The sequence below is a fragment of the Oncorhynchus mykiss genome, chromosome 32, assembly GCF_013265735.2.
Source record: "Oncorhynchus mykiss isolate Arlee chromosome 32, USDA_OmykA_1.1, whole genome shotgun sequence".
Taxonomy (NCBI): domain Eukaryota; kingdom Metazoa; phylum Chordata; class Actinopteri; order Salmoniformes; family Salmonidae; genus Oncorhynchus; species Oncorhynchus mykiss.
In genome coordinates, this window is record NC_050572.1 from 1,659,536 (window position 1) to 1,674,065 (window position 14,530).

The 14,530-nt window shown below is 41.9% G+C and overlaps 1 protein-coding gene across 2 annotated transcripts in view; it reads right to left on the reverse strand.

Moving 5' to 3' along the window:
- The window catches only part of klhl38a (kelch-like family member 38a), a 34,668-nt gene that overhangs the window by 1,557 nt on the left and 18,581 nt on the right, over positions 1-14,530 (reverse strand). Inside the window, exons 3-7 of one of the 2 annotated variants that reach the window (XM_036971407.1) lie at positions 5,476-5,680; positions 5,037-5,237; positions 4,416-4,922; positions 3,963-4,226; positions 38-143 (exon numbers count right to left, since the gene is read on the reverse strand). In XM_036971407.1, coding sequence (XP_036827302.1) covers positions 38-143; positions 3,963-4,226; positions 4,416-4,922; positions 5,037-5,237; positions 5,476-5,680 — 1,283 coding nt within the window. Of the gene's footprint in view, positions 1-37; positions 144-3,962; positions 4,227-4,415; positions 4,923-5,036; positions 5,238-5,475; positions 6,951-14,530 lie in introns of those variants that run through there. The other variant, XM_021559726.2, reaches the window with a different exon arrangement.

The following is a 14,530-nucleotide window of genomic DNA, read 5'->3' on the forward strand; positions in this document are numbered from 1 at the left end:
AACCAGATAAACATGTTGAAAGCTGCAGCCTGTTTACCTCCAATGATGTAGATCTTATCTTCGATGACAGCAGCAGGTGCACAGACGTTCTTCACTGTCCTGGTTTCCAATCTGGACCACAGGTTCCTGGAGATGTGATACACCTGAGAGACAGAGATATCAGAGAGAGTTCCAGTCAGCCAGTCAGTCAGCCAGTCAGTCAGCCAGTCAGCCAGTCAGTCAGCCAGCCAGTCAGCCAGCCAGCCAGCCAGCCAGTCAGCCAGTCAGCCAGCCAGCCAGTCAGCCAGCCAGTCAGCCAGCCAGTCAGCCAGCCAGTCAGTCAGCCAGTCAGTCAGTCAGCCAGTCAATGACAAGAGCCGCCAGAACTGTGGTGAGGCAAAGTGCTGTTTTTTTAGACCAATTTGCCTCACGATTTGTCTCTTTGCGTATCTTGACCAATCAGATTCATGGAAATCGCAGGTCTTGTGGGCCAGGCACAAAGCTCAAGGGTCACTGCTATTGGGATGTCCCTGTTCTAAAACTCTAACATTAACCTAATCCCTACCCTGTCCCTTAACCCTTACCTAACCTAGCCTTAACCCTTACATTAACCATTTTACAATGGGATAGGTTCTTCCCAAGGAAACTGGGACAGCACAGACAAAAGCTCAAGGCCTGCTCGTCCAGTATTGATTTAGCAAGCATGATAACACATCACTCCTGACAGACACAACCAAAAATATATGTAGCAGCCTATAGACCAGTGGTCGCCGACTGGTCGATCTAAAAGGCATTCCTAGGCGATCACCAAATATTCCTGTAGAAAAGCCAACGAACCATAAAGGCTTACGATCCTTTTATTTAAATCGTGTCGTGCGCTGCCGGTCAGATGGCTCAAATCACCGTGGGAACAGAGCTTCCATGACCCTGGCCACAGCCACGTTAATAGATTTAATAACTTTTAAAACCATGACAACAGAGAGACTGTCAACAAATACAGCAAAGAGCTGCTGTTGTTATGTCATGTTTAAGTTTATATTCAACACTATTACAAAACGCACTTCTCCGTACATCCGTTCTGAGCGCGGCTGCAATGAATGAGTAGCCAAGTATCGACAGCCCTACGTTTTTATTATTAGTAGCAGCTCGTCGTGTCCATTTTAATATGAATGAATATTTAACTTTCTCTGGTCAACATGAATTTGCGCATGAGGCAGATACAGTGCGACTCGAGTTTCGCCATCAGGTGGAAGACGGTGTCCCCTCTCTCTGGTCAGTCTCACCGGAGGAAAGGACGGAGAGAGCAGGGACGGTGAGAGGCGGATGGGAAACATCGTTTTGAACGGTCATCCAACTCGGAATTCCAAGTCGGAAACTCGGGCATCTTTCTTTCTAGAGCTCCGACTTTTCGACCTGAAGATCAATGACGTCGTGATTTGACCTCGATGCAGGTACCATCAGTCCAGTTAAATAAAACATATCATTATTTCAATTCATGCTCCACAAACCAACTGATCTATTTTATTATCAAAGCTCGAGTTTTGAAATATAATATTTTATGTTATTACAATATGGTCTGATTAACAATATTGGCAGGCCAATTATATAGCCAATATGCTGTGATAATGTACTAGGCTTACTGCCCAAACCTCATTCCTACAAAACTGTTTGTGTGGGTTTATGTAGATCTCGGTTTGCTTTTTGACTGGGAAAGTGATCTTGACTCAGAAAAGGTTGGTGACCACTGATTTAGACCTAAAACATTAGCTGTATTGCTTGACAAATATAACAAATGTCTCTGGTCAACTGTAGGCTACTAACAACAGCAGCTTCATAGTCAACAGCCTGGACTGAGAGGTAGATGTAACATAGTAAATGTACTAACAGCAGCTTCATAGTCAACAGCCTGGACTGAGAGGTAGATGTAACATGGTAAATGTACTAACAGCAGCTTCATAGTCAACAGCCTGGACTGAGAGGTAGATGTAACATGGTAAATGTACTAACAGCAGCTTCATTGTCAACAACCTGGACTGAGAGGTAGATGTAACATGGTAAATGTAAATCTCAAACACTCCAATTAGTATGATATGTTACTGTATGGTATGTTACTGTATGATATGTTACTGTATGTATGGTATGTTACTGTATGATATGTTACTGTATGGTATGGTATGTTACTGTATGATATGTTACTGTATGGTATGGTATGTTACTGTATGATATGTTACTGTATGGTATGGTATGTTACTGTATGATATGTTACTGTATGGTATGGTATGTTACTGTATGGTATGGTATGTTACTGTATGATATGTTACTGTATGGTATGTTACTGTATGGTATGTTACTGTATGATATGTTACTGTATGATATGTTACTGTATGATATGTTACTGTATGATATGTTACTGTATGATATGTTACTGTATGATATGTTACTGTATGGTATGGTATGTTACTGTATGATATGTTACTGTATGGTATGGTATGTTACTGTATGATATGTTACTGTATGGTATGGTATGTTACTGTATGATATGTTACTGTATGATATGTTACTGTATGGTATGTTACTGTATGGTATGTTACTGTATGGTATGATATGTTACTGTATGATATGTTACTGTATGATATGTTACTGTATGGTATGATATGTTACTGTATGATATGTTACTGTATGGTATGATATGTTACTGTATGATATGTTACTGTATGGTATGTTACTGTATGGTATGTTACTGTATGGTATGTTACTGTATGATATGTTACTGTATGGTATGTTTTAATTTGTGGATGTCCATCATCCAATTCGTACAACATGTTATGAATTTGAAAATCGTATTATATGTAGCAAATCCAATTTGTCGTGGCCAACGTTAGCTAGGTGGCTAACGTTAGCTAGGGGTTAAGGTTAGCGGAAGGGTTAGCTAACATGCAAAGTAGCTAAAAAGTATTAAGTAGGTGCAAAGTTGTTAATTAGCTAATGTACTCCTTGATGAGATTCGAACACGCAACCTTTGGGTTAGAGTTAAATGCCCACCCATTCACCCCGACCATCCACACTTATTTTGCCTTATTATGTAAAGTTCTGTCTTGTGTAACCATACCAAACGTAACATATCATACTAATTTTAGTATCTACTTACTTTACTATGTTACGTTGAGTTCATGAGACCAGGCTTTAGTGTAGCTTACTATGCACCCCTGCCCCTCTGGCCAGTGTAAAGGAAGTGGTAAAGTTGTATATTTATAGCCCATTTGTTTGTGAGAAAAATGTGAACGGGATCAAATTGGATTAATATTCCAACTTGGGCTGACGAGACTACCTACACTTTACAATCCAAAATGTATTAATTCATTCCAGTTAATAATTGACACAATAGCTGACAGTCTGTTAGGTAATGTGTAATTAGGCCTACAGTTGCATAGGGCAGGACTACACGATGAAAAGCTGCATAAAACAAGCCCTGTGAGATTTATTGTCCAATCACGTTGCTTTCTCTGTGTATAGGAAACGCCCCCTAGTTCTTCTTTAAAAACACAACTCATATGAACAAGAACAGGGTAGCTGCAGTTTGACAGGGTTTTCATCCTCCCCAAGGCCAGGAGTTTTTCAAAACCATGTGACCTGATTAGAAAAATGATTAAACCTTTTTTACAAACGGATTAGTCGCGTCATACAGTATACGGTCCAGATTTTTACCTGGTTAGGTTACCAAATCAGGAAAAACTACGGGCCCCATCATTTTTTATTTTCTTCGCCTCACCACTCTCTCCACCTCTGGTCAATGATATCAAAGATTAAGATCCATCAACCATCTGTCAGGCTATTAGCATAATACACGCTAAAGGAATTGTCTCCCCCCTTCTTTGTTTAAACTGTTTCTGTTCTGGTTGATTGATGGGTTGATTGATTGGTGGGTTGATTGATTGATGGGTGGGTTGATTGATTGATGGGTGGGTTGGTTGATTGAGGGTTACCTGTATCTCCCTGACAGGGTTCTGCATGGCGTCCTCCCCTCCGAACACATAGACCCTCTGGTCGTTGGCGGCGACGGCGGGGTGCAGCACGGCGCTGGGGAGAGGAGCCATGGCCTCCCATTGGTTAAACATACTGTTGTACCTCTCCACGGAGTTGGAGATCTGTTTGTCAACTCCGATCCCCCCCAGGACAAAGATGAAGTGGAGATAGGAGACACTCTGATGGGCGTAGCGCGGCTCCAACATGGGCTCAGCCGTCCTCCACTGGTCACAGAGACGTGGGTTTCAATAAGGCAGCATTACATGGTATCAATAGCAGCTAAGGTTGAAATGTACCATTTTCATAAATACACAGTACAAAATAATTATCGATCAGCACAATAAAATCTAATTAAAAAATAGCTATTTTCTGAACAAACCGTCAGTGCTGTGGGTATGCTAGCCCCTTCATACCTGGTTGGTCTTGAGGGAGAGGGTGTAGACGGTGGCAGACACAGAGCTGTCTCCTGAGGCCATGCTGAGGCTGAGCCCCCCCACCACATACAGGATGCTGTGGATACAGACGTAGGAGGCCTTGTAGAGTCGTAGGGGCAGCTTGGCCAGCCACTGCCAGCGCTGAGTCCTCTCATCATAGAGCAGGGCTTCCCGGGATGTCTGCTCGTTATTCTTGCGCCCGCCGACCACAACGAGCGTCTCTCGGCAGGTGTAGCGGCGCGGTGTGGTCCAGAGGGGCTTCAGCTCACGACCGCACTTGGCACTGACCGAGAGCATGAGGCGACGGACGGACTCAATGATCTCAGTGCAGAGCGTGGAGGACTGCACTAGCGGGTCGTTGGCGATGAACTGGAACAGGTAGGTGGGGTGGATGTAGCGCAGGCGCACCTTCTTGAAGAGGTCGTGGATGGCGCCGCGCCGGGAGAACGGGTCGTGGTGGATCCACGCCAGGAGGGTCTCAAACACCTGCGAAATTGTACTTTTAGTACTAACCCCCCTATGTTAGAAACAATATTATTTTTTATCTAATCCTATTTTTTCACATCTCTTCTTTACTCATCTCTCCTCATCTCATATCACCTGCTCCTCCTCTGCACACAGCCGATCGTCCTCCAGGTAACACATAAGCTCCGGTAAGGAGAGCTCACAGAAGTCTTCGGAGGCAGCTACGTCTGAGAAGCTCCTCACGGCCATCTCCTTAGCCCTCTCCTTCAGACTGTCACAGTGGAGGATCTCAGACAACCTGATCATACTGAGACAGTTGTCTGGGCTCAGCTGCTCCTGAAATATATTATAATTTAACAAAGACCGTGTGTGTGCACATTATTATGTATTTAATTGAAACGTTTATTTAAGCAGGAAAGTCCCATTGAGACAAAAGTCTATTTTGCAAAGGGAGGCCTGATTCACAAACACAATCAGGAGTTAGTGGCACAATCACATCAATCAATGCTGCAGTTTCAAAATCAATCTAACAGTCCCAGAGTTAGCAACAAAGCTGATTTCCATCTGTAGTCACCTGAAGGAAGGTGGAGCAGGCCTCAAACAGCCGTCCATAGTGCAGCATAGAGGCAGCCTGCATTAGAGGCAGCACTATGTCCATGCTGATGGTGATGGCTCCTGTATACACATAGTCCACTATGCCACTGAGCACGTCAGGGGAGATACCCTTCAGATCCACACGACCCTGTCTGCTCTCCACAAAGTTACTGCAGAACATGGCCCTGAGGAACAGACATGACAAGTTACTGCAGAACATGGCCCTGAGGAACAGACATGACAAGTTACTACAGAACATGGCCCTGAGGAACAGACATGACAAGTTACTGCAGAACATGGCCCTGAGGAACAGACATGACAAGTTACTGCAGAACATGGCCCTGAGGAACAGACATGACAAGTTACTGCAGAACATGGCCCTGAGGAACAGACATGACAAGTTACTGCAGAACATGGCCCTGAGGAACAGACATGACAAGTTACTGTAGAACATGGCCCTGAGTTACTGCAGAACATGGCCCTGAGTTACTGCAGATCATGGCCCTGAGTTACTGCAGATCATGGCCCTGAGGAACAGACATGACAAGTTACTGCAGAACATGGCCCTGAGTTACTGTAGAACATGGCCCTGAGTTACTGCAGAACATGGCCCTGAGTTACTGCAGATCATGGCCCTGAGTTACTGCAGATCATGTCCCTGAGGAACAGACATGACAAGTTACTGCAGAACATGGCCCTGAGTTACTGCAGAACATGGCCCTGAGTTACTGGAGAACATGGCCCTGAGTTACTGCAGAACATGGCCCTGAGGAACAGACATGACAAGTTACTGTAGAACATGGCCCTGAGTTACTGCAGAACATGGCCCTGAGTTACTGCAGAACATGGCCCTGAGGAACAGACATGACAAGTTACTGCAGAACATGGCCCTGAGTTACTGTAGAACATGGCCCTGAGTTACTGCAGAACATGGCCCTGAGTTACTGCAGAACATGGCCCTGAGTTACTGCAGAACATGGCCCTGAGGAACAGACATGACAAGTTACTACAGAACATGGCCCTGAGGAACAGACATGACAAGTTACTGCAGAACATGGCCCTGAGGAACAGACATGACAAGTTACTGCAGAACATGGCCCTGAGTTACTGCAGAACATGGCCCTGAGTTACTGCAGAACATGGCCCTGAGGAACAGACATGACAAGTTACTGCAGAACATGGCCCTGAGGAACAGACATGACAAGTTACTGCAGAACATGGCCCTGAGTTACTGTAGAACATGGCCCTGAGTTACTGCAGAACATGGCCCTGAGTTACTGCAGAACATGGCCCTGAGTTACTGCAGAACATGGCCCTGAGGAACAGACATGACAAGTTACTGCAGAACATGGCCCTGAGTTACTGCAGAACATGGCCCTGAGTTACTGCAGAACATGGCCCTGAGGAACAGACATGACAAGTTACTGCAGAACATGGCCCTGAGGAACAGACATGACAAGTTACTACAGAACATGGCCCTGAGGAATAGACATGACAAGTTACTGCAGAACATGGCCCTGAGGAACAGACATGACAATAATAACAATAATAATGTATCTGTACATACTTTTCATTTTTTAGATGTTTTTTTAAAAATAATAAAATACGAAACAAAGCATACACACACTCCACAAACATCAACAACACAAGCATTTCACTACACCCGCAATAACATCTGCTAAATATGTGTCGGTGAACAATTTTTTTTTTTGATTTGAACATCACTCCTGTCGAGACCCACCTGTTCTCACTACTCTGCTGTCTAGACCCACCTGTTCTCACTACTGTCCTGTCTAGACCCACCTGTTCTCACTACTGTCCTGTCTAGACCCGCCTGTTCTCACTACTGTCCTGTCTAGACCCACCTGTTCTCACTACTGTCCTGTCTAGACCCACCTGTTCTCACTACTGTCCTGTCTAGACCCACCTGTTCTCACTACTGTCCTGTCTAGACCCACCTGTTCTCACTACTGTCCTGTCTAGACCCACCTGTTCTCACTACTGTCCTGTCTAGACCCACCTGTTCTCACTACTGTCCGCCACATGTCCTCAAACCATTTTGTTCCCCTCCATTACCCACGCTCCTTCAATATTCAGATAATGAAGCATATGATTTTTTCCGTTGTCTTAACCATGGAGGATTGGTTGATTTCCAAGTTTTAAGTATACTTTTTCTAACTCCGCCCATAGCTTTTGGACTGAAAGAATGTATTATTATCGGGTCTGCTGTTGTGCTGTAGAATGTGTGATTGTATTATCTTGTATAATACATTCTATACAGGTTTGAGCTGGATTAAGTGTATATTTTAGTTACCTGTAATGTCGTTAGAATGTTCCAACATTCCCTCCATTTGTGCTAATATCAGTTATTTTTAAAGTCTATTATGGCAGAGTATACTTTTTTAAAGAATGTCTTTAGTGGGGTAATTAATATTACCGAGAAGAAATATGAAAACTTTATGAGCCATGCCATTCTGAATAGGTTGACTCTACCTGTAGGATATACGGGAAGACTGTTCAATTTAATTAGATATGTTTCCATATGGTTAAGTAATGGGATAATGTTATCTTTATATGTTGTGTGTTGTCACTTATTAAGCATCCTAAGTATTTTATATTTTTTTGTGGTCCACTTGCTATAGATCATTCGTTATTTGTTTTATTTTTCTTATTGCCGTTATTTCAAATTTTTCCACGTAAATTTTATATCGTGTGATTTTAAGAGTATTCTGAAAATACATTATTTTTTAGCAAGGAGGGCATTGGGTTTTCAATATTTGTCAGGTATTTCAGGAGATCATCTGCAAATAATTTTAGTTTATTTTCATGTTTACCAATACTGATACCTGTTACGTTTGGGTCCTGTCTAATTCTTTCTGCAAGCAGTTCAATTGCCAGTGGAAACAGGAAGGGGGAGAGGGGACACCCCTGTCTTGTCCCCCTTTCTAAAGCATTCATCAGATAATGTATTATTTCTATACATTTTTATTAAATTTATTATTTCAAATGGAAAGTTGAAGGCTTCCAAATGTTTGAATAGAAAAGGCCATTCAAGACGTTTGAAAGGCTTTCGGCATCAAAGCCATTATTTATAAATATATATCTTGTTTTTTAGTGTATTGTATTATACTGAATCATGTTTGTAAATGTCTATTTTTAATAAACCCTGTTTGATTAATATGTATCAAGTCTGGTAAGACTTTCCATTCTGTTGCTTATGAGTTTTGCACATGTTTTTATTGTCGTAAATGATTAAACATGGCTCTGTTGTCTGCAGGGGACTCTCCAGATGTACCTGGTTTCAATATAACGGAAATAACTGTTTGATACATGAAATTGGGTAACACTGAATTAAGTGACTTGGTCCCAAAACATTGAATATAATTATTTGGGGAAGCCATAGCCTGGTGCTTTTCTCTGTGTGAATGTTTTAACAGGATCTAATATTTCTTCTTGGGTGATCTCTGGTTTTAGTGATTTTGTTGTTGTCTGCTGATAACAACTAACAGTTGTTAAGTCTAAGAAGGCTGTCGGATCCCTCCAACTGTTGTTTAATTCTGATTTTATATGCATTTTAATAGAAGCTTTTCAAATTTGAATTACAGTGATGACTCGTCATTTTGAGCCTCACCTGTTTTGTATATTATTTAAGAATAATACGTGTCACATATCAGTTTGCAAAGAATGTAAAAAGCAACAACATTTTGTTAATACAGCCGCATACAAACATGGTCTCTTTTTTGCTTTCTTGAGTAAGGTAGTGCTTTCTGTGGTGTTGGGGCAGCTAGTGGAAAATACATGGGGTTGGTAATGAGGGGGACCCCCCCCCACCGAGGGGGACCCACCGATCCTGTAGAGGTTTTAAAGGCATCCCAAATTATGTCGGGGTTGGCTTTTCTCTGTCCTCTATGTCTACATTTGTAATGGTCAAGGTTTTTATTTTTAATTCACGTATATAATACATTTTGGGTCTTGAAGATGCGCTCTGTTCATTCTCCATACTCTGTTGTGTATTTTCTGTTGGTGTAATTAAGCATGAGAGAATGATATGATATCATTACATTACAGAGTGAAGGGACGGCAGGTACCCTAGTGGTTAGAATGTAGGGACGGCAGGTACCCCAGGGGTTAGAGTGTAGGGACAGCAGGTACCCTAGTGGTTAGAGCATTGGGCCAGTAACTGAAGGGTTGCTGGATCGAATCCCCGAGCCGACAAGGTGAAAATCTGTCATCATTGTAAGTAAGAATTTCTTCTTAACTGACTTGCCTAGTTAAATTAAAAAACGTTTAAATAAAGATACAATTAATAAAATTAAGATTAATCAGGAATCTACACCTCTTCTATTACAAGCATTTCGTTACACTCGCAATAACATCTGCATGTGACCAATTTGATTTGAACAGTAGGTGGCAGCATAGCCTCTCCAACCTAACTCGTCTATTTTTTTTTTTTACGTAACAAAAAACCCACATTGGTTGACCATCTCTTTAGGTTGATGGAGCCCATATGCACAAACCATGTAGTTAGTTAGACTTCTTGATTTTGTTTTATTTGTATAAGATCAAAGTTAACCTTGTCTGTTCCGTCTATCACTGAAGAACCTGATCAAACCTTTTAAGAGATGAGGGCAGCGGACATCCCATTGAATGGTAGGATCCATGTATACATACATAGTTATTGTATACAACACATGTATAGAGCAGGTGGACTGAGCAGACGTTTTAACACAATTTCTTCACTTGTACTGTTCTAGTGCTTTTAAGCTCCAACTCGTCTCCTAATGTACCAAAAGCCTGGGGATTATGTATATGCATACACATGACAATACATTGGAGAAGGACTGCCACTTACTGTGCTTTAAAGACCGTATTCACACCCCTTTGACATTTTCCACTACAGCCTGAATTTAAAATTAGTTAAATTGTCACTGGCCTACCCACAATACCCCATAATGTTAAAGTGGAATTATGTTTAAAGAAATGTTTACAAATGAATTAAAAATTAAAAGCTGAAATGTCATACAGTACAGTACAATCATACAGTATAAACAAGTCTATATACGATCTGAGCAAATGAGGTGAGAAGGGAGGTAAAGGCAAAAAAGGCCTTGGTGGCAAGGTAAATACAATATAGCAAGTAAAACACTGGAATGGTAGTTTTGCAATGGAAGAATGTGCAAAGTAGAAATAAAAATAATGGGGTGCAAAGGAGCAAAATAAATAAATACATTAAATACAGTTGGGAAAGAGGTTGTTGTTTGGGCTAAATCACATATGTCAGAGTCAAGGCCCGCGGGCCACATCCGGCCCGCAAGAAGGTTTTTTACGGCCCCTGGGATGATCTTGATTTATTATTAGAACCGGCCCGCAGCAAGCCGGCAGCCCGCAGATCTTTTACACGCACCAATACTACATTTCCCACAATGCAAAGGTGACGCACCGAGCAGTAGGCTGCTTCATTTCAATATTTATTGGCACAGCAGTCGTCAGCATCACAGTAAAATTAACTTTCAGATACCCATCAAAAATGGCAAAACGGAAGGTGGATACTGAGAACCGGGGGTTTCAAACAAGGTGGGAGTCGGAGTATATGTTCACGAAGGTAGCTGGAAAACCTGTGTGTCTTCTGTGTGGAGAAAGTGTGGCGGTACTGAAAGAGTATAATCTGAGACGACATTATGAAACGAAACACGCGGACACACACGCGGACGCAACTGTCAAGGCCAGTTTTATTTTGGCAGAAGAGATCGCTAAATCAGCCCGGCCATTTACGGAGGGGGATTTCATCAAAAACTGCATGATTAAAGTTTGTGACGAAGTTTGCCCAGAAAAAAGGCAACTCTTTTTAAATGTGAGTCTGAGCAGAAACACCATTGCCGAGAGAGTAGACCAGTTGTCCATCAATCTAAAAGAGCAGCTTGTGAAAAAGGGAAAAGATTTTATTGCATATTCCTTGGCTGTGGATGAGAGCACCGACATTTCTGACATTGCCCAGTTGTCAATTTTCATCCGCGGAGTGGACTCCAACCTAAGCGTGACAGAGGAGTTTTTGGCTTTACGTCCTATGCATGGCACAACTACGGGGCATGATTTGTATGAAGAGGTGTCAAGATGTGTAAATGAGATGGAGCTGCCTTGGGAAAAACTCGTGGGTTTGACAACCGACGGAGCACCTGCGATGTGTGGACACAGGAGCGGACTGGTGGCGAAGATACGGGAAAAGATGCAAGAGGAAAACGCGACAGGTGAGCTGACAGCTTATCATTGTATCATACACCAGGAAGCGTTGTGCGGTAAAGCCTTGAAAATGGAGCATGTAATGAGCATCATCACGCGCACAGTTAACTTTATCAGAGCCAAAGGTTTGAATCACCGCCAGTTCAAGGCATTTCTGACGGAGTTAGAAACGGAGCATGGTGATTTGCCTTATCACACAGAGGTGCGATGGCTAAGCCAGGGAAAGGTGCTTCAAAGATGTTTCGAGCTTCGTGAGGAGATTTGTCTGTTCTTGGACAGCAAAGGGAAAGACACAACACAACTCCGAGACGAAATGTTTCTGTGTGAAATGGCTTTTCTGTGTGACATTACGAGTCATCTGAATGCAATAAACTTGCAGCTGCAGGGTCGGGATCGTGTCATCTCTGATATGTACAGTACAGTGAAGGCATTTAAAACCAAACTGACTCTGTGGGAGACGCAGATGCGGAAATAAAATTTGAGCCACTTTCCCAGCTGCCAGACCATGAAAGAGAAGCTCTCTACCAGTGCGTTCCCGAGCACACAGTTGGCTGATAAAATAGGTATGCTTGCCGCTGACTTTCGACGCCGATTTGCTGACTTTGAAGCACAAAAAAGCAGGTTGGAACTGCTCGGTAACCCATTTGCTGTTGACGTGGAAAGCTCACCACCAAACCTCCAAATGGAGTTGATTGACCTCCAATGCAATGATGCACTGAGGGCAAAATATGCGGCAGTGGGTGCTGCGGAGTTCGCCCGTTTCCTCCCCGGCACAATGCCCCAGCTGCGCATCCAGGCTGCTCAAACGTTGTCTATGTTTGGCAGCACATACCTGTGTGAACAACTGTTTTCTTTGATGAACCTGAACAAAACATCACACAGAAGTCGACTTACTGCTGAACACCTCCACTCAATTCTGAGGATTTCTTCAGCTCAGAGCCTTACCCCGAACATTGATGAACTTGTGGAAAAGATGGGACACCACCAAGTATCACCCTCAACCTCAAACAAGTGAACATTACTGTGCAATCACATATTTAGAGTTTTTACTCAGTTCAAGTTTAAAAGTTAAAATTTAATATTTGTTTTCACTGCATGTTACTTCTCCTTAAACAAAGTGTTGTTTTTGATTAATAGATTTTTGCACTTTATTTTTTTGTATTTCAATCCAATTATATTTTAAAAATATTTCAGTTGAGTGGATGATAGAAAATTGCTATTATTGTTTTTTCTTTGAAGTAAATTTAGCCCACTTTTGCTAAAATAGAAAATATAGTCTACTGATGGTGCCTTGAATACCGGTTTCTTTCATTTAATGTTCATGTTATGGGGATATTTATATAAAGGAAATTTGTCTTTTGTGTCTGTTGAAAATTAAAGATTACTGACAGAGCCATAAGAAAATATTGCTTTATTTATCTGATCATATTGTAATATATTTGTTAGGTTTTCAGTAGGTTCAATTAGGTTCACTAGACTATATGCGTCATTTAAAAATGTTTCAATGAACATTCGAACAGTCCGGCCCTCGTCTTGTAGCTGATTTTTTTATTTGGCCCTCCGTCCATTTGACTTTGACACCCCTGGGCTAAATTATAGGTGGGCTATGTACAGGTGCAGTAATCTGTGAGCTGCTCTGACAGTTGGTGCTTAAAGCTAGTGAGGGAGATAAGTGTTTCCAGTTTCAGAGATTTTTGTAGTTCGTTCCAGTCATTGGCAGCAGAGAAAGAGTCTGAATCTCTGTACCCCACACATACAATTATCTGGTTGGTTCCTCAATAGAGAATTTAATTTCAACCACAAAGACCAGGGAGGTTTTCCAATGCCTCACAGAGAAGGGCACCTATTGGTAGATTGGTACAAATTAAAAACAGACATTGAATATCCCTTTGAGCATGGTGAAGTAATTCATTACACTTTGGATGGTGTATCAATACACCCAGTCACTACAAAGATACAGGCATCCTTTCTTAACTCAATTACCGGAGAAGAAGGAAACTGCTCAGGGGTTTCACCATGAGGCCAATGGTGACTTTAAAACAGTTACAGAGTTTACAGAATAAAAATATGCCAAAACATGCATCTTGTTTGCAACAAGGCACTAAAGTAAATCTGCAAAAAAATGTAGCTAAGAAATTAACTTTTTCATCGACCTGGCCAAGGCTTTCGACTCTGTCAATCACCACATCCTCTTCGGCAGACTCGACAGCCTTGGTTTCTCAAATGATTGCGTCGCCTGGTTCACCAACTACTTCTCTGATAGTGTTCAGTTCAGTTATTGCATTCATTCCCTTATCTTACCTCATTTGCACTCACTGTATATAGACTTTTTGTTTTCTTTTGTTCTACTGTATTATTGACTGTATGTTTTGAATAATTTTGCACGCCCAATTTTTCAGTTTTTGATTTGTTAAAAAAGTTTGAAATGTCGTTCCACTTCATGATTGTGTCCCACTTGTTGTTGATTCTTCACAAAAAAATACAGTTTTATATCTTTATGTTTGAAGCCTGAAATGTGGCAAAAGGTCGCAAAGTTCAAGGGGGCCGAATACTTTCGCAAGGCACTGTATAACCACAGTCTGGTTTCTACATATAACTCAGTCTGGTTTCTACATATAACTCAGTCTGGTTTCTACATATAACCACAGTCTGGTTTCTACATATAACTCAGTCTGGTTTCTACATATAACTCAGTCTGGTTTCTACATATAACTCAGTCTGGTTTCTACATATAACTCAGTCTGGTTTCTACATATAACTCAGTCTGGTTTCTACATATAACTCAGTCTGGTTTCTAC